The sequence below is a fragment of the Oncorhynchus clarkii genome, chromosome 18 (assembly GCF_045791955.1).
Source record: "Oncorhynchus clarkii lewisi isolate Uvic-CL-2024 chromosome 18, UVic_Ocla_1.0, whole genome shotgun sequence".
NCBI lineage: Eukaryota > Metazoa > Chordata > Actinopteri > Salmoniformes > Salmonidae > Oncorhynchus > Oncorhynchus clarkii.
Window position 1 is genome coordinate 49134015 of NC_092164.1, and position 23223 is coordinate 49157237.

The 23223-nt window shown below is 44.7% G+C and overlaps 1 protein-coding gene across 1 annotated transcript in view; it reads right to left on the bottom strand.

The window, feature by feature from the left end:
- The window catches only part of LOC139373608 (thrombospondin type-1 domain-containing protein 7A-like), a 166962-nt gene that overhangs the window by 68483 nt on the left and 75256 nt on the right, over nucleotides 1–23223 (bottom strand). The window contains exons 3-5 of the mRNA XM_071114307.1: nucleotides 20419–20667; nucleotides 14505–14683; nucleotides 2681–2836 (exon numbers count right to left, since the gene is read on the bottom strand). Coding sequence (XP_070970408.1) covers nucleotides 2681–2836; nucleotides 14505–14683; nucleotides 20419–20667 — 584 coding nt within the window. The remainder of the gene's footprint in view (nucleotides 1–2680; nucleotides 2837–14504; nucleotides 14684–20418; nucleotides 20668–23223) is intronic.

Consider the following 23223-nt stretch of genomic DNA (forward strand, 5'->3'; position numbering starts at 1 on the left):
GGTGGAGAGTTTAGGAAAGGTGAAGGGTGGTAGGGGTGTTAGAGAGGGGGGAATGGCTAGGATAGGGATCCAGCCAGGTTTTTTTATCTCATCTCTTCAGTGGGTCATATGATTGAGTGTAGTCTGGCCCAGGAGTGGGAAGGTCAACGGAAAGGCTCTGGAGCAACGAACCGCCCTTGCTGTCTCTGCCTGGCCGGTTCCTCTCTCCACTGGGATTCTCTGCCTCTAACCCTATTACAGGGGCTGAGTCATTGGCTTACTGGTGCTCTTTCATGCCTTCCCTAGGAGTGGTGCGTCACTTGAGTGGGTTGAGTCACTGACGTGATTTTCCTGTCTGGGTTGGCGCCCCCCCTTGGGTTGTGCTGTGGCGGAGACCTTTGTGGGCTATACTTGGCCTTGTCTCAGGATGGTAAGTTGGTGGTTGAAGAAGACTCTAGTGGTGTGGGGGCTGTGCTTTGGCAAAGTAGGTGGGGTTATATATATCCTTCCTGTTTGGCCCTGTCCGGGGGTATCATTATTTGACCATGCTGGTCATTTATGAACATTTGAACATCTTGGCCATGTTCTGTTATAATCTCCACCCGGCACAGCCAGAAGAGGACTGGCCACCCCTCATAGCCTGGTTCCGCTCTAGGTTTCTTTCTAGGTTTTGGCCTTTCTAGGGAGTTTTTCCTAGCCACAGTGCTTTTACACCTGCATTGCTTGCTGTTTGGGGTTTTAGGCTGGGTTTCTGTACAGCACTTTGAGATATCAGCTGATGTAAGAAGGGCTATATAAATACATTTGATTTGATTTGATCTAATATCACTACTGTCGGTCGAACCACAGTAAAGGACAGCAAGGTGAACAGATTGACTGAGGCCTTTCCACTTTGTCAGAGCCTGAGGGCTCTTTGCACAGACAAACATACTGATGGAAAAAGTGTAGGCTATAATTACAGTATTGGGTCACAACATCTCAAAGGCCATGGCTGAGACAAACGTATCTAAGACACCAGCCACTTTTTTGAAAACACATCTCCCATTAACTGTGCAGTATGTTACTAAAATCCATCAAATACTGGTAGATAGATACAATCACAGTGTGTGTGCAGACAGTCCATTTGGACAGCCAACAGAAAGAGTGACACACGTTGATTGAATGAATCCTGGGAGATCAGGGCATGTTGATGCTGCATGGAGCTCGTTGTCTCAGGGATAAAAAAGTGCCTGAAAATCGCCTGAGTCTGCTTCTCTCGACTAATGAGAGCCAGGGTGTACAAACACACGCAAGTGTGCACGGACATAAACACGCGCTCCAGTCAAGTTTGTGTGTGTACTGTATGACATGAGACACGAGACGATCGTGTAGTGAAACGATAGAGCGAGAGAGAGACGTGCGGTAAGAGTGAATCCATCATTAAGACACATGGGAGACAATTTCTATGTGTCCCTTCCAATTGAGATGCTTCATTAGGATACAGTCAATATGCATTAGTCACCATGGTGGAGGTGATGGAGGGACTGGGGCTCAGAGACTGCTGCTGCTGTTCTGTTCCTGTACCAGAGATAATTAAGGTCTGAGCCAGCCAGCCAGCCAGCATGTGTGTGTGTGTGTGTGTGTGTGTGTGTGTGTGTGTGTGTGTGTGTGTGTGTGTGTGTGTGTGTGTGTGTGTGTGTGTGTGTGTGTGTGTGTGTGTGTGTGTGTGTGTGTGTGTGTGTGTGTGTGTGTGTGTGTGTGTGTGTGTGTGTGTGTGTGTGTGTTTGTGAGTCAGCCAGCCAGCATTTCAGCCCCTACTGATGGAATAGCACCAACTGTCACCCCCTTCTCGCTGTCTAACAAAAAGGGAGTAGAGACACCTGCACCCTCCCTATAGCATCCCCTCTCCACATCTCTGTCTTTCTCTGTCTTCTCTTTACCTCCTGTCAATATCAACATATTGCTTATAGTGTATACAGTACATGGGTGCTCTATATAAAAGCTGTGAGGTTTCAAACTTTTTTTAAACATATTTTTCTAATACAACTGCAACAGACCTTTTTGAAAAATGCAACAATGATTGCTTTCTCGCCTACAGTGTTTTTTAAATCTACATTCCACCGTTTTGAACAATGCTATATCTACAATTTATGTCGTGTTCCAGCGGCTTGCCAAGAGGATTGCCAAGAGGATAAAGAAAATCAATATTGAGACTCAATACATTTTATAACTCAACATTTATCTGAATGCAACACAAATAAAGATGGATTCTAGAGTAGTGTTGCAAACACGTACAAGACTGAACATAACTTAAGCTCTCCAATCATGTTATCAGTTTATTGTTACTGGTGAAGTGACTGATGGATGGATACAGACCGAGGACAACATTACAAGTAAGACCTGCTATTGACAGTGTAATCAATGCCTGTTTCATTTTTAAGATGGCTACCTATGTGATCGACCGGGTTCGAATCTGAGTCTAGATGAAAAAGATGCTCAACACCAGGGATATATCATCTTGGGTGCTGTATCACAGTCAGGAGTAATCAAAATAAAAATGTGTTCATATTAATCATTACTAAAGGTATAGCTAGCTATTGCTATTACTATGTTGAACCCAGTGTGTGGTGTTCCAATGCAATCATTTCAAGATGGCCGTCTATGTGACCGAATGGGCATCAAAGCCTAGTCATAACTGTCATTAGAGCTGTGCTCCACCCACCTTTCTTGGCAGCTGTGTCCAGGCAGTTCTCGAAGGTGCATGGTCCCCAGGCACTCCAAGAGGACAGGTCACACTCCACAGGACAGGGGATGTGGCACAGCTGGGTGGTGTTGGGGGGCGGGCTGAGGCACAGGTCATCATCAACGGGCCTGGAGGCTTAAAACACAGATAGATACACAGAGACATGTTAGAACAGAGCAGGAGCTGTGGCATTACTGGGTCATGTTGGGAGCAAGCCCAGGCATAGGTCACTGTTTATGAAAGTATGAAACTCCCCCCACTGATTTTAGAAAATCTAGGTAGTACAGTGATATGCCTTTAAAGACTATCCACATACATTTAATATACTTTACAGACTGAGTTCTATATTTTATTACTGTCACTGTGGATCAAACTATTTTACTTTTATCCTGGCTCTCTCCATCTGGGTAGTGGGATAAAACTTCAGGCTAATGGATGAAAATGAATCCTGAATCGTTCCACCAGTCAGGAATAAAACTCATACCAACTAAAACCCCACAGGGCAGTTTATAGTAATGAATATTCCAAGCCTCACGCTATCTCAAATGCATGAAAACATTTGGCGAACAGTATGGCCTTTCATTTGTTCATCATCCTGCTAAATCCAGTCTAGTTTGAAACAACAAAGGCTTTTTTTCTCTCTCTATCCCCAAAAGCCAGATCAGGTTCAGGGCTGGCCCAGTGCTGCTCAATGTATGACACACACACACACACGGTGGATAAAGCAATGAGCTGTAGGTGACCCTCTACAAGGTCGCTGCTCTGATGAATCATTCCCAACGCTCCATCACCATGCTGTGACTGAAGCCTGAGTCTGACTCATTCACATGCAAATTGCGTCCACTTGGCCAAAGGTGTGTCTATTTAATATTGTCTGTTAAAATGGGTGTGTGTGTGTGTGCGTACGTGTGTGCCTGTCACAGTGATTTTAATTTTTTTTCAATCTCCGCAGTTTACTAATCTATTTTGGTAATGATGAAATCCCTCTGGCAATGCTAGCTGAATAGGTACAATTAAGGGGAGTAGGCAAAATATACGTAAGCTGTAAAGTGTATTGAATGGATGCTTACCTACGCCACTTTAGAAGGCTTACCTATGCCACTGTAGAAGACTTACCTACGCCACTTTAGAAGACTTACCTACGCCACTTTAGAAGACTTACCTACGCCACTGTAGAAGACTTACCTATGCCACTGTAGAAGACTTACCTACGCCACTGTAGAAGACTTACCTACGCCACTTTAGAAGACTTACCTACGCCACTGTAGAAGACTTACCTACGCCACTGTAGAAGACTTACCTACGCCACTTTAGAAGACTTACCTACGCCACTTTAGAAGACTTACCTACGCCACTGTAAAAGACTTACCTACGCCACTTTAGAAGACTTACCTACGCCACTTTAGAAGACTTACCTACGCCACTGTAGAAGACTTACCTACGCCACTATAGAAGACTTACCTACGCAACTGCAGAAGACTTACCTACGCCACTTTAGAAGGCTTACCTACGCCACTTTAGAAGGCTTACCTACGCCACTGTAGAAGACTTACCTACGCCACTGTAGAAGACTTACCTACACCACTTTAGAAGACTTACCTATGCCACTGTAGAAGACTTACCTACGCCACTTTAGAAGACTTACCTACGCCACTGTAGAAGACTTACCTACGCCACTGTAGAAGACTTACCTACGCCACTTTAGAAGACTTACCTACGCCACTTTAGAAGACTTACCTACGCCACTTTAGAAGACTTAACTACGCCACTTTAGAAGGCTTACCTACACCACTGTAGAAGGCTTACCTACGCCACTGTAGAAGACTTACCTACGCCACTTTAGAAGACTTACCTGCGCCACTTTATAGGACTTACCTACGCAACTTTAGAAGACTCCCCTACGCCACTGTAGAAGACTTACCAACGCCACTTTAGAAGACTTACCTACGCCACTTTAGAAGACTTACCTACGCCACTATAGAAGACTTACCTACGCCACTGTAGAAGACTTACCTACGCCACTTTAGAAGACTTACCTACGCCACTTTAGAAGGCTTACCTACGCCACTTTAGAAGACTTACCTACGCCACTTTAGAAGACTTACCTACACCACTTTACAAGGCTTACCTACACCACTGTAGAAGGCTTACCTACACCACTTTAGAAGGATTACCTACGCCACTTTAGAAGACTTACCTACGGCACTTTAGAAGGCTTACTTACACCACTTTAGAAGGCTTACCTACACCACTTTAGAAGGCTTACCTACGCCACTTTAGAAGGCTTACCTACACCACTTTAGAAAGCTTACCTACACCACTTTAGAAGGCTTACCTACGCCACTTTCGAATGCTTACCTACACCACTGTAGAAGGCTTACCTACGCCACTTTATAAGGCTTACCTACACCACTGTAGAAGGCTTACCTACGCCACTTTAGAAGGCTTACCTACACCACTGTAGAAGGCTTACCTACGCCACTTTAGAAGACTTACCTACGCCACTTTAGAAGGCTTACCTACGCAACTTTAGAAGACTTCCCTACGCCACTGTAGAAGACTTACCTACGCCACTTTAGAAGACTTACCTACACCACTTTAGAAGACTTACCTACGCCACTATAGAAGACTTACCTATGCCACTGTAGAAGACTTACCTACGCCACTTTAGAAGACTTACCTACGCCACTTTAGAAGGCTTACCTACGCCACTTTAGAAGACTTACCTACGCCACTTTAGAAGACTTACCTACGGCACTTTAGAAGGCTTACCTACGCCACTTTAGAAGACTTACCGACGCCACTTCATAAGACTTACCTACGCCACTTTAGAAGACTTACCTACGCCACTTTAGAAGGCTTACCTACACCACTGTAGAAGGCTTACCTACGCCACTTTAGAAGACTTACCTACGCCACTTTAGAAGACTTACCTACGCCACTTTAGAAGACTTACCTACGCCACTTTAGAAGACTTACCTACACCACTGTAGAAGGCTTACCTACACCACTTTAGAAGGATTACCTACGCCACTTTAGAAGACTTACCTACGCCACTTTAGAAGACTTACCTTTCGCCACTATAGAAGGCTTACCTACGCCACTTTAGAAGGCTTACCTACGCCACAATAGAAGGCTTACCTACACCACTTTAGAAGGCTTACCTACGCCACTTTCGAATGCTTAACTACACCACTGTAGAAGGCTTACCTACGCCACTTTATAAGGCTTACCTACACCACTGTAGAAGGCTTACCTACGCCACTTTAGAAGGCTTACCTACACCACTGTAGAAGGCTTACCTACGCCACTTTAGAAGACTTACCTACGCCACTTTAGAAGGCTTACCTACGCAACTTTAGAAGACTTCCCTACGCCACTGTAGAAGACTTACCTACGCCACTTTAGAAGACTTACCTACACCACTTTAGAAGACTTACCTACTCCACTATAGAAGACTTACCTACGCCACTGTAGAATACTTACCTACGCCACTTTAGAAGACTTACCTACGCCACTTTAGAAGGCTTACCTACGCCACTTTAGAAGACTTACCTACGCCACTTTAGAAGGCTTACCTAAGCCACTTTAGAAGACTTACCTACGCCACTTTATAAGACTTACCTACGCCACTTTAGAAGGCTTACCTACGCCACTTTAGAAGACTTACCTACGCCACTTTAGAAGACTTACCTACGCCACTTTAGAAGACTTACCTACGCCACTTTAGAAGACTTACCTACACCACTGTAGAAGGCTTACCTACACCACTTTAGAAGGATTACCTACGCCACTTTAGAAGACTTACCTACGCCACTTTAGAAAGCTTACTTACACCACTTTAGAAGGCTTACCTACACCACTTTAGAAGGCTTACCTACACCACTTTAGAAGGCTTACCTACACCACTGTAGAAGGCTTACCTACGCCACTTTATAAGGTTTACCTACACCACTGTAGAAGGCTTACCTACGCCACTTTAGAAGACTTACCTTTCGCCACTATAGAAGGCTTACCTACGCCACTTTAGAAGGCTTACCTACGCCACAATAGAAGGCTTACCTACACCACTTTAGAAGGCTTACCTACGCCACTTTCGAATGCTTACCTACACCACTGTAGTTGGCTTACCTACGCCACTTTATAAGGCTTACCTACACCACTGTAGAAGGCTTACCTACGCCACTTTAGAAGGCTTACCTACACCACTGTAGAAGGCTTACCTACGCCACTTTAGAAGACTTACCTACGCCACTTTAGAAGGCTTACCTACGCAACTTTAGAAGACTTCCCTACGCCACTGTAGAAGACTTACCTACGCCACTTTAAAAGACTTACCTACACCACTTTAGAAGACTTACCTACTCCACTATAGAAGACTTACCTACGCCACTGTAGAATACTTACCTACGCCACTTTAGAAGACTTACCTACGCCACTTTAGAAGGCTTACCTACGCCACTTTAGAAGACTTACCTACGCCACTTTAGAAGGCTTACCTAAGCCACTTTAGAAGACTTACCTACGCCACTTTATAAGACTTACCTACGCCACTTTAGAAGACTTACCTACGCCACTTTAGAAGGCTTACCTACACCACTGTAGAAGGCTTACCTACGCCACTTTAGAAGACTTACCTACGCCACTTTAGAAGACTTACCTACGCCACTTTAGAAGACTTACCTACGCCACTTTAGAAGACTTACCTACACCACTGTAGAAGGCTTACCTACACCACTTTAGAAGGATTACCTACGCCACTTTAGAAGACTTACCTACGCCACTTTAGAAAGCTTACTTACACCACTTTAGAAGGCTTACCTACACCACTTTAGAAGGCTTACCTACACCACTTTAGAAGGCTTACCTACACAATTTTAGAAGGCTTACCTACACCACTTTAGAAGACTTACCTACACCACTGTAGAAGGCTTACCTACACCACTGTAGAAGGCTTACCTACGCCACTTTAGAAGACTTACCTACGCCACTTTAGAAGACTTACCTACGCCACTTTAGAAGACTTACCTACGCCACTTTAGAAGACTTACCTACACCACTGTAGAAGGCTTACCTACACAATTTTAGAAGGCTTACCTACACCACTGTAGAAGGCTTACCTACGCCACTTTAGAAGACTTACCTACGCCACTGTAGAAGGCTTACCTACGCCACTTTAGAAGACTTACCTACGCCAATGGCGTAATAATAATAATTTGTGAGTGCTTGTATTTGTCCTATTTCACACATGTACAAATGATGTTGCGTGACAAGTAAACATGTTGCATCATTATTGTTTCCAGTCAGTATTGTTAACACCAGACACACATGTAACCATAATAGCAAAGGCTGATTAATGAACTTCTCCGTGCTGGATGACCTTGGTTGAGGTGCCACATGGGTCTCTCGCTCTCTCTCCTGCCAGATGGTCACGTCTAGACTCTACCCTCACACACACACACACACACACACACACACACACACACACACACACACACACACACACACACACACACACACACCACACAGGGGTTCCTGGGGCCAAAATAGGACCTCCAAGCCCAGACAGACACCTGCGGCTCACCCCTCTCCCCTCCTTTCTCTGTCACCCCTTGTCATCAGCATAAACAACTGTACTTCCGGATGACATCACACAACCAGACGTTCTACTGCTAGCTACAGAATGTCTCTATGGGCCCTCTAATAAAGATCCATATTGAGTTGAGCCAAACAGAACAGAGCTGGTTAGAACTGATGACCATCAAAGCCAATAACTACAGTAACATCAGATTCAGTGCCTCCCTGCACCCTCCCTTCCTCTTGCTCTCCATTCCTCCCCCTCTCTTTCTGTCTCCAGTAACTGGTAGTAGACAGATATTGAGACAGCTGCTTTTCCCTGTTGTCCATATCTGACCCCCCATGGAATAGTTTAATAAACCTGAGTCCTGATTAGTCAAACATAAGCTGTGATATTATTGCATTGGCAGAAATATTAGTGTGTGTGTGCGTGTGTTTGTGTATTCGTGTGCATGTGTGTGTGTGAGTGTGCATGCGTCGGTTTTGATTTTTTTTAAATGCTTCTTTTGCACACTTCATTTAAGCAACATTTTGTCAATCATAACATAGGTTTGTTGAAGCCAGCTGTAATCCCCAGAATGATTGAAACAGTGAGTTTGGTGTCCAAATAAATCTATTTCCTATGTAAATGGGACTGAGAATGCAAACACATACAGGAAAGTGACAAGCCTAAATTAATAATCACACACACACATGCGTAAAAAACTATCCAGCCTCAGTCACTTTACATAGGGAATAAGACAATCGTTGAAAGCAAAAAAACAAGATTACATCAGCTTAAATCAGACTGAAGTTTTAGCTCTCTATCCAGTGTCCGCAAGGAAACCCGCAATTACTGCCAGTGAGATGGAGATTTGTGAATAATGCTTTATAGATTCAGCAGTAAATTGCCCGAGATGAGAGAAAATCTGTGTAGATCCCTAAAATAACCCAGAACTGTGTATTTGATATAAGTGTGTAATGTTTGGTTTTGAAGACAGGGGAGATGATTGAGAAGGCGACCAGGAGAGGAGACTGGATAATGAGGAAGTGAATACCAGAAGTGAACAGCGGAGTTGTAATTGTGCCATAGAGCAGACAGGAAAGGTTGAAAGAAATTATTTGTAACGGCAGGTGGGCTTTCTGTGCTTTCCTACCTCCAACTCCCCCTCTCTTTCTGTCCTTCTCCCACTCCCTCTCTGCAACTGTCACCATCACTTGTGTCACCTAGCAAACCCTGTCACTTCCAAATATAGGATGCTCACATGATTTGAAAAATTGCTAAAGTTGCGGTTAAAAATGTTTCTTTAGATGTCTGAATACACGACAGCAAAGTGCCTCCTCTGTCTGGCAGTCTGAGACCAGCTGAAATCATTTTAATAATATTTTTGAGCGGTGGCCAGTTCAGCCCCCTGACCAGGTGGACTGTCTGGGAGTCAGTGTGGCAGCGCTGGATAAACATGGACTCGCTACCAGCTACCTTCACTTCCATAAACGCTAACTAACTAGTGCTACCGACTATACCCACACTCATATTCCATCTCTCTCTCCCTTCTCTCTCCTCGCTCCTTGCATTGTTCTCCTCCCTGCCTCGTTTCCTTCCTCTCCCTCCCTCCCTTGATCTTTCCCTTCCCACCCACTCATATTTACATATTCAGCCCGGCTCCAGAAGATATATGGAGTAAAGACACCCTTACATCTCGTTCCACTTCACACATGGGTGCTAGAGCGTGTGTGTGTGTGCAGAGACGGAAAATATTAGATGATTTTGGGTGTGAGCACAAGTCGAGTAAGAACTCAGTGCTCAAACCTCCCCAGCTAAATTTCGCTGACAGTTTCGCTGTAGATCTCTATGGAGATCTACAGCAAGTTGACAAACTGTGACAAAACAATCAAACCATGTATTTCCACCTCGTGCAACATTTTTGTAAAGTTTATTGGTGGCATTCAATGTTTAGCAGATTTTATAGTGGGTGCAGCGAAATGCTTGTGGTACTAGATCCTAACAGTGCAGTAAATGTCAAGAAAGTACACAAATAAGCAAAAAACAAAAAACTAAAAATGGAAAAATTTCATAATGAATCCAAGTAAAAACCCAAATAACATTATCAGTAATCCTAATGCAATCTATGTGTATGTACACCAAAAGGATATACTAGGAATGATATGTACAGTGTGTGTATATATATTACAGTAAACTATGTCAAGAATCCAGTATATCAATACGTGGTGTGTATAAACAGCGTAACAAAAAATGCAAAGTACAGTAGTAGACACATTAGAATGAGCTACGTGAAGAATAGAGTATATGAATACACATAGGAAAAAGTATAAAAGAAACAGGAAGTGTCCAGTGTTTAATGACTATATATACTGAGTGTATAAAACATTCCTAATATTGAGTTGCACCCCCTCCCCCCTTTTGCCCTCAGAACAGCCTCAATCCATCAGCGCATGGACTCTACAAGGTGTCGAAAGCATTCCACAGGGATGCTGGTCTATGTTGACTCCAATGCTTCCCACAGATGTGTCAAGTTGGCTGGATGTCCTTTGTGTGGTGGACCATTCTTGATACACATTGGAAACTGTTGAGCGTGAAAAACCCAGCAGTGTTACAGTTCTTGACACTCAAACCAGTGCGCCTGACACCTACTACCATACCCCGTTCAAAGACACTCAAACCAGTGCTCCTGGCACCTACTACAATACCCCGTTCAAAGACACTCAAACCAGTGCTCCTGGCTCCTACTACAATACCCCGTTCAAAGACACTCAAACCAGTGCGCCTGGCACCTACTACCATACCCCGTTCAAAGACACTCAAACCAGTGCTCCTGGCACCTACTACAATACCCCGTTCAAAGACACTCAAACCAGTGCTCCTGGCACCTACTACAATACCCCGTTCAAAGACACTCAAACCAGTGCGCCTGGCACCTACTACAATACCCCGTTCAAAGACACTCAAACCAGTGCTCCTGGCACCTACTACAATACCCCGTTCAAAGACACTCAAACCAGTGCGCCTGGCACCTACTACAATAGCCCGTTCAAAGACACTCAAACCAGTGCTCCTGGCTCCTACTACAATACCCCGTTCAAAGACACTCAAACCAGTGCACCTGGCACCTACTACAATACCCTGTTCAAAGACACTCAAACCAGTGCGCCTGGCACCTACTACAATACCCCGTTCAAAGACACTCAAACCAGTGCTCCTGGCACCTACTACAATACCCCGTTCAAAGACACTCAAACCAGTGCTCCTGGCACCTACTACCATACCCCGTTCAAAGACACTCAAACCAGTGCTCCTGGCACCTACTACAATACCCCGTTCAAAGACACTCAAACCAGTGCGCCTGGCACCTACTACAATACCCCGTTCAAAGACACTCAAACCAGTGCGCCTGGCACCTACTACAATAGCCCGTTCAAAGACACTCAAACCAGTGCTCCTGGCACCTACTACAATACCCCGTTCAAAGACACTCAAACCAGTGCTCCTGGCTCCTACTACAATACCCCGTTCAAAGACACTCAAACCAGTGCTCCTGGCTCCTACTACAATACCCCGTTCAAAGACACTCAAACCAGTGCTCCTGGCACCTACTACAATACCCCGTTCAAAGACACTCAAACCAGTGCTCCTGGCACCTACTACAATAGCCCGTTCAAAGACACTCAAACCAGTGCTCCTGGCACCTACTACCATACCCCGTTCAAAGACACTCAAACCAGTGCTCCTGGCACCTACTACAATAGCCCGTTCAAAGACACTCAAACCAGTGCTCCTGGCACCTACTACAATAGCCCGTTCAAAGACACTCAAACCAGTGCTCCTGGCACCTACTACAATACCCCGTTCAAAGACACTCAAACCAGTGCTCCTGGCACCTACTACAATAGCCCGTTCAAAGACACTCAAACCAGTGCTCCTGGCACCTACTACCATACCCCGTTCAAAGACACTCAAACCAGTGCTCCTGGCACCTACTACAATAGCCCGTTCAAAGACACTCAAACCAGTGCTCCTGGCACCTACTACCATACCCCGTTCAAAGACACTCAAACCAGTGCTCCTGGCTCCTACTACCATACCCCGTTCAAAGACACTCAAACCAGTGCTCCTGGCACCTACTACAATACCCCGTTCAAAGACACTCAAACCAGTGCTCCTGGCTCCTACTACCATACCCCGTTCAAAGACACTCAAACCAGTGCTCCTGGCACCTACTACAATAGCCCGTTCAAAGACACTCAAACCAGTGCTCCTGGCACCTACTACCATACCCCGTTCAAAGACACTCAAACCAGTGCTCCTGGCACCTACTACAATAGCCCGTTCAAAGACACTCAAACCAGTGCTCCTGGCACCTACTACCATACCCCGTTCAAAGACACTCAAACCAGTGCTCCTGGCTCCTACTACCATACCCCGTTCAAAGACACTCAAACCAGTGCTCCTGGCACCTACTACAATACCCCGTTCAAAGACACTCAAACCAGTGCTCCTGGCTCCTACTACCATACCCCGTTCAAAGACACTCAAGCCAGTGCTCCTGGCTCCTACTACAATAGCCCGTTCAAAGACACTCAAACCAGTGCTCCTGGCACCTACTACAATACCCCGTTCAAAGACACTCAAACCAGTGCTCCTGGCTCCTACTACAATACCCCGTTCAAAGACACTCAAACCAGTGCGCCTGGCACCTACTACCATACCCCGTTCAAAGACACTCAAACCAGTGCTCCTGGCTCCTACTACCATACCCCGTTCAAAGACACTCAAACCAGTGCTCCTGGCACCTACTACAATACCCCGTTCAAAGACACTCAAACCAGTGCGCCTGGCACCTACTACCATACCCCGTGCAAAGACACGTAACTCTTTCCCTTGCCCATTCACCCTCTGAAAGGCATACATACACAATCCATCCTTCTTTAACCTGTCTCCTCCCCTGCATCTACACTGATTAAAGTGGATTTAACAAGTGACATCAATAAGGGATAATAGCTTTCACCTGGATTTACCTGGTCAGTCTATGTTATGGAAAAATGTTTTGTACAGTTGATGGAGGATGGTGCAGTTGTCATACCAGGCATTGATGCAGCCTGACATAATGCTCTTAATGGTGCATCTGTAGAAATTTGTGAAGATCTTAGGGGCCAAGACATATTTCTTCAGCCGCCTGAGGCGCTGTTGTGTCCTCTTCACCATGGTGTCGGTGTGATGGGACCATTTCAGATCATCAGTGATGTGCACGTCGAGGAACTTGAAGCTTTTGACGCTCCCCACTGCGGCCCTGTTGATGTGGATGGGGGCATGCTCTCTCTGCTGTCTCCTGAAGTCCACGATCAGCTCTGTGGTTTTGTTGACGTTGAGGGAGGGGTTATTTTCCTAACACCACTCCGTCACCTCCTCCCTGTAGGCTGTCTCGTCGTTATTGGTAATCAGGCCTACCACTGTTGTGTCATCAGCAAACTTGATGATTCAGTTGGAGTCGTGCGTGGCCACGCAGTCATGGGATTTTTTTTTATAAATTACCGCCTGGTGTGTGTGGGCGCGTGTGTGTGTAACTTTACCAAGGGAGTGGGGACAATTTTAATACATTATCTGGGAACACAGACACTGCATTATCAGGGGATGGAGCAAGTTAATACTGCTGCTGCTGACTTTGTGGATATGCTGTCCTGTCACGTTTACATTTGTTAGCGGAATTCTGCCTGTGTACCAAATGGCACCATATTCCCTATATAGTGCACTACTTTTGACTTTAACACTATAGATCTTGGTCAAAAGTAGTGCACTAAATAGGGAATAGGGTGCCATTTGGGATTGCTACCACTTGCGTAAGGAACTGTTCTCACACAGGGTACAATTTCTTTTGAGAATTTTTTTCACAGGGTATGCACTATTTTTGCTTCTACCGTCTCCAAAGACCTCCAAATGTGGGAACACATTCCTCAACTCCATCCCTATTCTCTGCACCGTTAGTGCATGCATTTTGACTATTGCGTAACGGCACGTTAGCACAGTTCATATTCTCATTTCACATTCTTAGCAAAAGTGCTCAGTCTCCAGTGCACAAAGTGGAAGAGATGTGTACAATGGGACAAGGCAGCAATATGAGAGGGAACTAAAGATACACAGTGGGTATGGGCTTTTTATAGACGAACGATGAGTTATCAAAATGATAAGATTACACATTGGGGATAAAGGACAGTTGCATGCTGGTCAGGTTACCTTCTTTGCTCTTGAGAGCGCTGGAAGCGGGGTCGACGCTGGTTGCCTGGACACAGTACACCTCACGGTTCTGGACTCCGCCTCCACACAGCCCCGTTAGGTTACCACGACGACGGTCCTGTTGGTTTAGCAACATGTCCACCCTGCACTCAGTCCATTCTGTTGTCTTCCAGTTGTACCTGCAGGGGAGAACGAAGGGAGATTGATTTGATTCAATTTTTTTTTAATAACATAGATTGAAAATAATATGTACATGAATTAAATCATCAATTATGACAAAATTAAGTCATAGTTTGCCACCCAAAATGCCATCCTATTCCCTAGTGCACTACTTTCCTATGTGGTTCTGGCCAAAAGCAGTGCAACTACAGGAATTGGGGTGCCATTTCTGATGCAGCCATTCCCATTCTGTTCCTTATAAGGAAGATGATGGACAGAGGTCAGTGAGTATGAGTGGCGAGCAGAGCAATACATTGTACACTGCATCAGTATTAACCGTGTTTTATACCTGTTGTGAATGAAGCATATTGATTGAGAAGATGCACAACCAAAGCCTGAGAGTCCTACAAGGTCACAGCTGGTTAAGCATAATTTAGATTGATAGCATCTTTAACTGACTGTTTCAAATGTATTATGTAAATAAGCTCCGGACAACAGAGCAGCTAATGCAAAATGGTACAAATAATAATAATGGCACAAATAAATAGTTGAAATGGTTTGAATGCCGTTGAAGAAGGGTGTGGTTTGTAAATGTAGGCTAAGTTTATCAAAGTACAGTGGTAGATACAGTGGGGCAAAAAAGTATTTAGTCAGCCACCAATTGTGCAAGTTCTCCCACTTAGAAATATGAGAGAGGCCTGTAATTTTCATCATAGGTATACTTCAACAATGACAGACAAAATGAGAATAAAAAAATCCAGAAAATCACATTGTAGGATTTTTTATGAATTTATTTGCAAATTATGGTGGAAAATAAGTATTTGGTCACCTACAAACAAGCAAGATTTCTGGCTCTCACAGACCTGTAACTTCTTCTTTAAGAGGCTCCTCTGTCCTCCACTCGTTACCTGTATTAATGGCACCTGTTTGAATTTGTTATCAGTATAAAAGACACCTGTCCACAACCTCAAACAGTCACACTCCAAACTCCACTATGGCCAAGACCAAAGAGCTGTCAAAGGACACCAGAAACAAAATTGTAGACCTGCACCAGGCTGGGAAGACTGAATCTGCAATATGTAAGCAGCTTGGTTTGAAGAAATCAACTGTGGGAGCAATTATTTGGAAATGGAAGACATACAAAACCACTGATAATCTCCCTCGATCTGGGGCTCCACGCAAGATCTCACCCCGTGGGGTCAAAATGATCACAAGAACGGTGAGCAAAAATCCCTGAACCAGGTGTACAAAACATTAAGAACACCTTCCGAATATTGAGTTGCACCCCCTTTTGCCTTCAGAACAGCCTCAGTCCGTCGGTTCATGGACTCCACAACCCAGCAGAACTGAACAATTGAGGAGCAGGAACATTTTTTTCTGGAACATGACAGTCAATGGCCTGCACAGTCCCGAGACCTCAACCCACTACACAGAACGGGCTGTACAATCTGTACTGTACAATCTGTAACAACTGTGTGATGCCTTCACGTCAGCATTGACCAACATCACTGTAGACTGTTTTGACACCATGTAGAATTCCCCCAAAAACTCAGGCTGTTCTGGGGGGGGGGCGGTGAGAGTATATTCACAGTGTACCTCACAATCCACAATTAATCTTGAATGGCCACAAAGAGAACATCATGGTCCAAATGTCCCTCAATGGACCTCAGTGGAAGGACTGCATTAAACTGGAACAGATCATATACCAAATCCAATCAATTCAAATCAAATGTTATTAGTCACATGCGCCGAATACAACATGTGTAGACCTTACAGTGACATGCTTACTTACCAGCCCCTAACCAACAATGCAGTTTATTAAAAAAAGATGAATAAGAATAAGAAATAAAAGTAACAAGTAAGCAGAAGAGAAGCAGTAAAATAGTAATAGCGAGACTATACACAGGGGGGTACCGGTACAGAGTCTATGTGAGTGGGCACCGGTTAGTTGAGGTAATATTTACATGTAGGTAGGGTTATTAAAGTGACTATGCATAGATGATAACAACAGAGAGTAGCAGCGATGTAAAAGAGGGAGGGGGGAGCAATGCAAATAGTCTGGGTGGCCATTTGATTTGATGTTCAGGAGTCACGTCTTTGGGGTAGAAGCTATTTAGAAGCCTATTGGACCTAGACTTGGCGCTCCGATACCACTTGCCGTGCGGTAGCAGAGAGAACAGTCTATGACTAGGGTGGCTGGAGTCTTTGACAATTCTTAGGGCCTTCCTCTGACACTGCCTGGTATAGAGGTCCTGGATGGCTGGAAGCTTGGCCCCAGTGATGTACTGGGCAGTTTGCACTCACTCTCTGTAGAGCCTTGAGGTCGGAGGCTGAGCAGTTGTCAAACCAGGCAGGGATGCTACCTGTCAGGATGCTCTCGATGGTGCAGCTGTATAAACTTTTGAGGATCTGTTGACCCATGCCAAATCTTTTCATTCTCCTGAGGGGGAATAGGTTTTGTCGTGCGACTGACTTGTTGTGCTTGGACCATGTTAGTTTGTTGGTGATGTGGACACCAAGGAACTTGAAGCTCTCAACCTGCTCCACTACAGCCCCGTTGATGAGAATGGGAGCGTGCTCGGTCCTCTTTTTCCTCTAGTCCATAATCATATCCTTTGTCTTGATCACTTTGAAGGAGAGGAGGGAGAGGTTGTTGACCTGGAACCAGGTCTCTGACCTCCTCCCTATTGGCTGTCTCATCGTTGTCGGTGATCAGGCCTACCACTGTTGTGTCATCGGCAAACTTAATGATGGTGTTGGAGTCGTGCCTGGCCATGCAGACATGAGTGAACAGGGAGTACAGGAGGGGACTGTATTGAGGATCAGCGTGGCAGATGTGTTGTTACCTACCCTTACCACCTGGGGCTGCCTGTCAGGAAGTCCAGGATCCAGTTGCATAGGGAGGTGTTTAGTCCCAGGGTCCTTAGCTTAGTGATGAGCTATGAAAGCACTGTGGTGTTGAACGCTGAGCTGTAGTCAATGAACAGCGTTGTCACATAGGTGTTCCATTTGTCCAGGTGGGAAAGGGCAGTGTGGAGTGCAATAGAGATTGCATCATCTGTGGATCTGTTAGGGCAGTATGCAAATTTGAATGGGTCTAGGGTTTCTGGGATAATGGTATAATGTGAGACATGACCAGCCTTTCAAAGCTCTTCATGGCTACAGACGTGAGTACTGTAGGTTGTCATTTAGGCAGGTTACCTTAGTATTCTTGGGCACAGGGACTATGTTGGTCTGCTTAAAACATGTCGGTGATACAGACTCGGACAGGGAGTGTTTGAAAATGTCAGTGAAGACACTTGCCAGTTGGTCAGCGCATGCTCGCAGTACACGTCCTGGTAATCCGTCTGGCCCTGCGGCCTTGTGAATGTTGACCTGTTTAAAGGTCTTACTCACATTGGCTGCAGAGAGTGTGATCACGCAGTCTACCGGAACAGCTGGCGCTCTCATGAATGTAAAAAGCAATCCATTAAGACAGATTTGCACTCAGCATTTGATTCAAATCTCTAGGATCTGCTTCAAAAGAACTTGAAGGGTTCCTTAAAATTCTTTGGTGAGAATGTTACGTAATGTTTTTCAGTTCAAATCATCCCCAGGGTCCCAAAATGTCCGCCTTGCCTCGGTCTCCGTGGCAATAACGGAATTGATTTGAGGTCACCACCAATGAAAGGGCTCTATATTCATGCGTGGAGTGTCTCTTACTAGTCCCTGGCCATTGCCATGGTGTGGTTGTGGGACAACGAGGCACCTAGGAGTTGCGGTCCATAGCTAGGTCTGGTGGTCTAGGACTGACAGAGATGGGGACACTCTAAAGGAGGAATCCATCAATAAGACTGAATGAACAGGGCCTCCTGCCAGAAGGTTCACACGTCTTCATCTCTCTCTCATCCTGGTCTTCTTCAAATGGTGGAAACGTAGCATTGGTCCGTCGACATTGATTTATTCCTTTCATCGTCATCAGGGGCAATGAAAGGCAAAACATTTTCACATAACCTATACAAAATACCCCATGGTAGTGGCCCAGGGATCAAGCTCACAAGATGTAAATACATTGGTTATGTTCTGATCCGCATATTAACCTTACTGTACACACTTTTACAAAAAATATGGACTGACTGATGTCCTCATGTAAACTCACTGTAACAATTTAGTTTTCAACCCAATGCAATAATTATTGTCACGAAGAATGAGCTTACTAGCAACTGAAGGCCAAAACACTCAAGCAGACTAGAGGTGTAAAAAGCCGATTGAGGAAATTCCTTTCTCCCCACACCAGGGGAGTATAGTTCCACATGGCGTTGTACAGGTTCAGGTGGAGGAAGTAATTTAAGGGGACACACATGCATGCCATCACAGCACATGACTACATAGCGGGTGTGAAAGTGATGGTGTGTCAACATGCCCATCTGTGTGTGTGTGTGTGTGTGTGTGGGTCCGTGCGTGCGTGCGTCCGTGCGTGAGTGTGTGCATGTGTGTGTGTCCGTGCGTGCGTGCGTGCGTGTGTGCGTGCGTGCGTGCGTGTGCATGTGTGTGTGTCCGTGCGTGCGTGCGTGTGTGTGTGCGTGCGTGTGTGTGTGCATGTGTCCGTGCGTGCGTGCGTGTGTGTGCGCGTGTGTGTGTGTGTGTGTGCGTGCGTGTGTGCATGCGTGCGTGCGTGGGGATCAGATTAGACGTAGCACCGACCGACTGTCTCTTTCCTAGACACACTCCATTCATAATTTCTTCCATCACTAGCAAAGAGCCAAATGCTTGTTCTGTTTGTTTCCTCTCCATCTCTCCTTATATGCCCCTCTCTTGCATGGCACCGTCGCCCCAAACACTGAGCCAAACCCATCTCTTACCTCCTCCCCCCCATCTCTCCCACCTCTGTGTCGCTCCTATTTCTCCCTACATGCCCACTTCACCATTATGCCCACCTCACCATCACCTAACACACCACTCAATCGTCTCCCCATCTCTCCATCTCTTTCCACATTCCCCTCACACTGTCACCCCCACCCTCTCCCCTCTCATCAGCACTAACATCATCACCCCACACAATGAGCCTACCCCCCTCCCTTCTCCCCCTTCTGGCTGTAGCTTGTACCCACTCAGGTCTATGGTTTGTTCCCACTCAGGCTGTGAATAATAAGCCAGCAGATACCAAACAAGCCACAGCCCAATAGTAGTGGGGTTGTTATTGTGGCTCCTCCCCCTAGTGTTACATCCCCAGTGCTCTTAGTACCACTACTGCTGTTATGTTGGATGGTTTAGCTACAGTCGTCACAGCAACCAGCCAACGTTCCCAGCCACATGACCTTAATCACTTAACACAGACTCAAACCATTTAGTGTATGAACATACACATTTAGTGTTAGAGACACACCAGCCCTGTCTGGATAAGTATCCCATGCATTATCTGCAAGTGTTTATTGTTTTTAGACAGCAAAGCTATTTAGGGGCGCAGACAGGCAGCTTACCCATAGTGCACTTTAGAGAGAGAGTAACTGTAGCTGTCAGCCAGCCTGCAGAGTAGAAGTGCAGTTCAATTGATCATCTGCAATCCTTGATTGGCTGACATTTTGAGGTGTTCCAATGGTTTTCAGAGTACCAATGTGAGTTGGCATCATTTTTGGATTGGACAATTTAGTTATCATCTCATAAGGAAATTCATTGTACAGCATACAAATAACACAATTCCTATACTGTTCATAAACATCCATATAAGAGATTGAAATCACACATTTTTTTCCACGTTGGGTGATAGAGTACTTACACGATGCAGGGGGGTACCCCTTCTCCCTGAGGGGTACATGGTTCCTTCTCCTCCAGTTCGGGGCACTCCACCCCTCCTCCCACGGGGAGCAGGTGTACCCGGCGTGTGCGTGTGTGTTCGCCCGTGGGCCCGTTGAGCTCATAGCAGTCCTTGGAGCAGGGCGACCAATCGGTCCAGTCACTCACCTCACAGTCCTTGGTCAGGACGCAAGCCTGGTAGGTCACTGGTAGGGACTCCTGAGAACACAGGCTGGAGGGAAGAGGCAAGAGGTTAATTAATTACAATGGAATCAGTGAAGGTGTTTGGTCAAAGGAATGAGGCAAGGTGTTCAAATAAGGCCAAACATGTTTGCAAAATCCAATACTGGAGCACAGCAGTTAGCTTCAATCCACTGGAAATCACTCTTTGCAATGTGCCTTTTCTACAAACCTACATCTGCATTTACATTTTAGTCATTCAGCAGATACTCTCACCCAAAGCAACAAAATCTGAGACAGGACCCAAATATTTGAGTATACTGTAGATGTACGCAGTTTTACAGACAGATACAAATCTTAATGCTGATTACTCTTTGTTGTAATTTATTTTCCACCAGGAATCTTTCCAGGAGCATTTTTTTCATTTGTTTTTCACTAAATGTTAATTTCCTTTTCAATTGAGATATGTGTTAAAAAATATTCCTTTCATAAGTTTTAATTAAAAGAGTAACCAATTGTTCATTTTAAAACAACTCGTAATAAATTGGGGTTGAACTCCCCGGAAGTTTCTCAAACGGAATTCGACTGCAAATACTGTCCTCTATATCATATTAACGGCATACCAGGCATTATGATGCAGTACTTTATAAGTCACTCATTCACATTTCAGATACAGTATGTGCATGACATTAATAAATAATGACCAATGTTAGATGAAGTGAGATGGAATATATTTTAAGATGTATACATACATATGCACATATCTCAAATGCACATTAAGGGTGTGTGGTTATGTGTGAGTACATTTGTATATTTGTGCATGTGTGTCACGTTCTGACCTTTATTTCCGTTGTTTTGTATTTATTTAGTATGGTCAGGGCGTGAGCTGGGTGGGCAGTCTATGTTTGTTTTTCTATGTTTTGGGGCATTTCTATGTTTTCGGCCTAGTATGGTTCTCAATCAGAGGCAGGTGTCATTAGTTGTCTCTGATTGAGAATCATACTTAGATAGCCTGGGTTGCACTGTTTGTTTGTGGGTGATTGTCTATGTTGATGGCTTGTTTCAGCACAGTCCATATGATTAGCTTTACGGTTGTTATTTTGTTTACTGGTTTTGTATAGTGTTCAGTGTTCACTACTTTCTTTATTAAAGATTGACCATGGACACTTACCACGCCGCGTATTGGTCCTCAGATCCTTTTCGCCTCTCCTCTTCAGATGAAGAGGAGGACGGCCGTGACAATGTGTGCATGTACAGTTGAAGTCGGAAGTTTACATACACCTTAGCCAAGTACTTTTAAACTCAGTTTTTCACAATTCCTGACATTTAATCCTAGTAGAAATTCTTTGTCTTAGGTCAGTTAGGATCACCACTTCATTTTAAGAATGTGAAATGTCAGAATAATAGTAGAGAGAATGATTTCTTTCAGCTTTGATTTCTTTCATCACATTCCCAGTGGGTCAGAAGTTTACATACACTCAAGTAGTATTTGGTAGCATTGCCTTTAAATTGCTTAACTTGGGTCAAACGTTTCGGGTAGCCTTCCACAAGCTTCCCACAATAAGTTGGGTGAATTTTGGCCCATTCCTCTTGACAGAGCTGGTGTAACTGAGTCAGGTTTGTAGGCCTCATTTGCTCGCACACACTTTTTCAGTTTTGCCCACAAATTTTCTATGGGATTGAAATCAGGGCTTTGTGATGGCCACTCCAATACCTTGACTTTGTTGTCCTTGAGCCATTTTGCCACAACTTTCGAAGTATGCTTGTGGTCATTGTCCATTTGGAAGACTCATTTGCTTTAACTTCCTGACTGATGTCATGAGATGTTGCTTCAATATATCCACATCATTTTTTGTGAAGTGCACCAGTCCCTCCTGCAGAAAAGCACCCCCACAACATGATGCTGCTAACCCCGTGCTTCACAGTTGTGATGGTGTTCTTCGGCTTGCAAGCATCCCCCTTTTTCCTCCAAACATAATGATGGTCATTATGGCCAAACAGTTCTATTTTTGTTTCATCACACCAGATGACCTTTCTCTAAAAGTACGATCTTTGTCCCCATGTGCAGTTGCAAACTGTAGTCTGGCTTTTTTTATGGTGGTTTTGGAGCAGTGGCTTCTTCCTTGCTGAGCGGTCTTTCAGGTTATGTTGATATAGGACTCGTTTTACTGTGGCAGGTACACCTACTCATTCAAGGGTTTTTCATTATTTTTACTATTTTATACATTGTAGAATAATAGTGAAGACATGAAAACTATGAAATAACACATATGGAATAATGTAGAAACCAAAAAATTATTAAACAAATCAACATATATTTTATATTTGAGATTCCATAAAGTAGCCACCCTTTGCATTTGTGACACCTTTAAACACTCTTGGCATTTTCTCAACCAGCTTCATGAGGTAGTCACCTGGAATTAATTTCAATTAACAGGTGTGCCTTGTTGAAAGTTCATTTGTGGATTTTCTTTCCTTCTTAATGCGTTTGTGCCAATCAGGTGTGTTGTGACGAGGTAGGGGTGGTATACAGAAGATAGCCCTATTTGGTAAAATACCAAGACCATATTATGGCAAGAACAGCTCAAATAAGCAAAGAGAAACTACA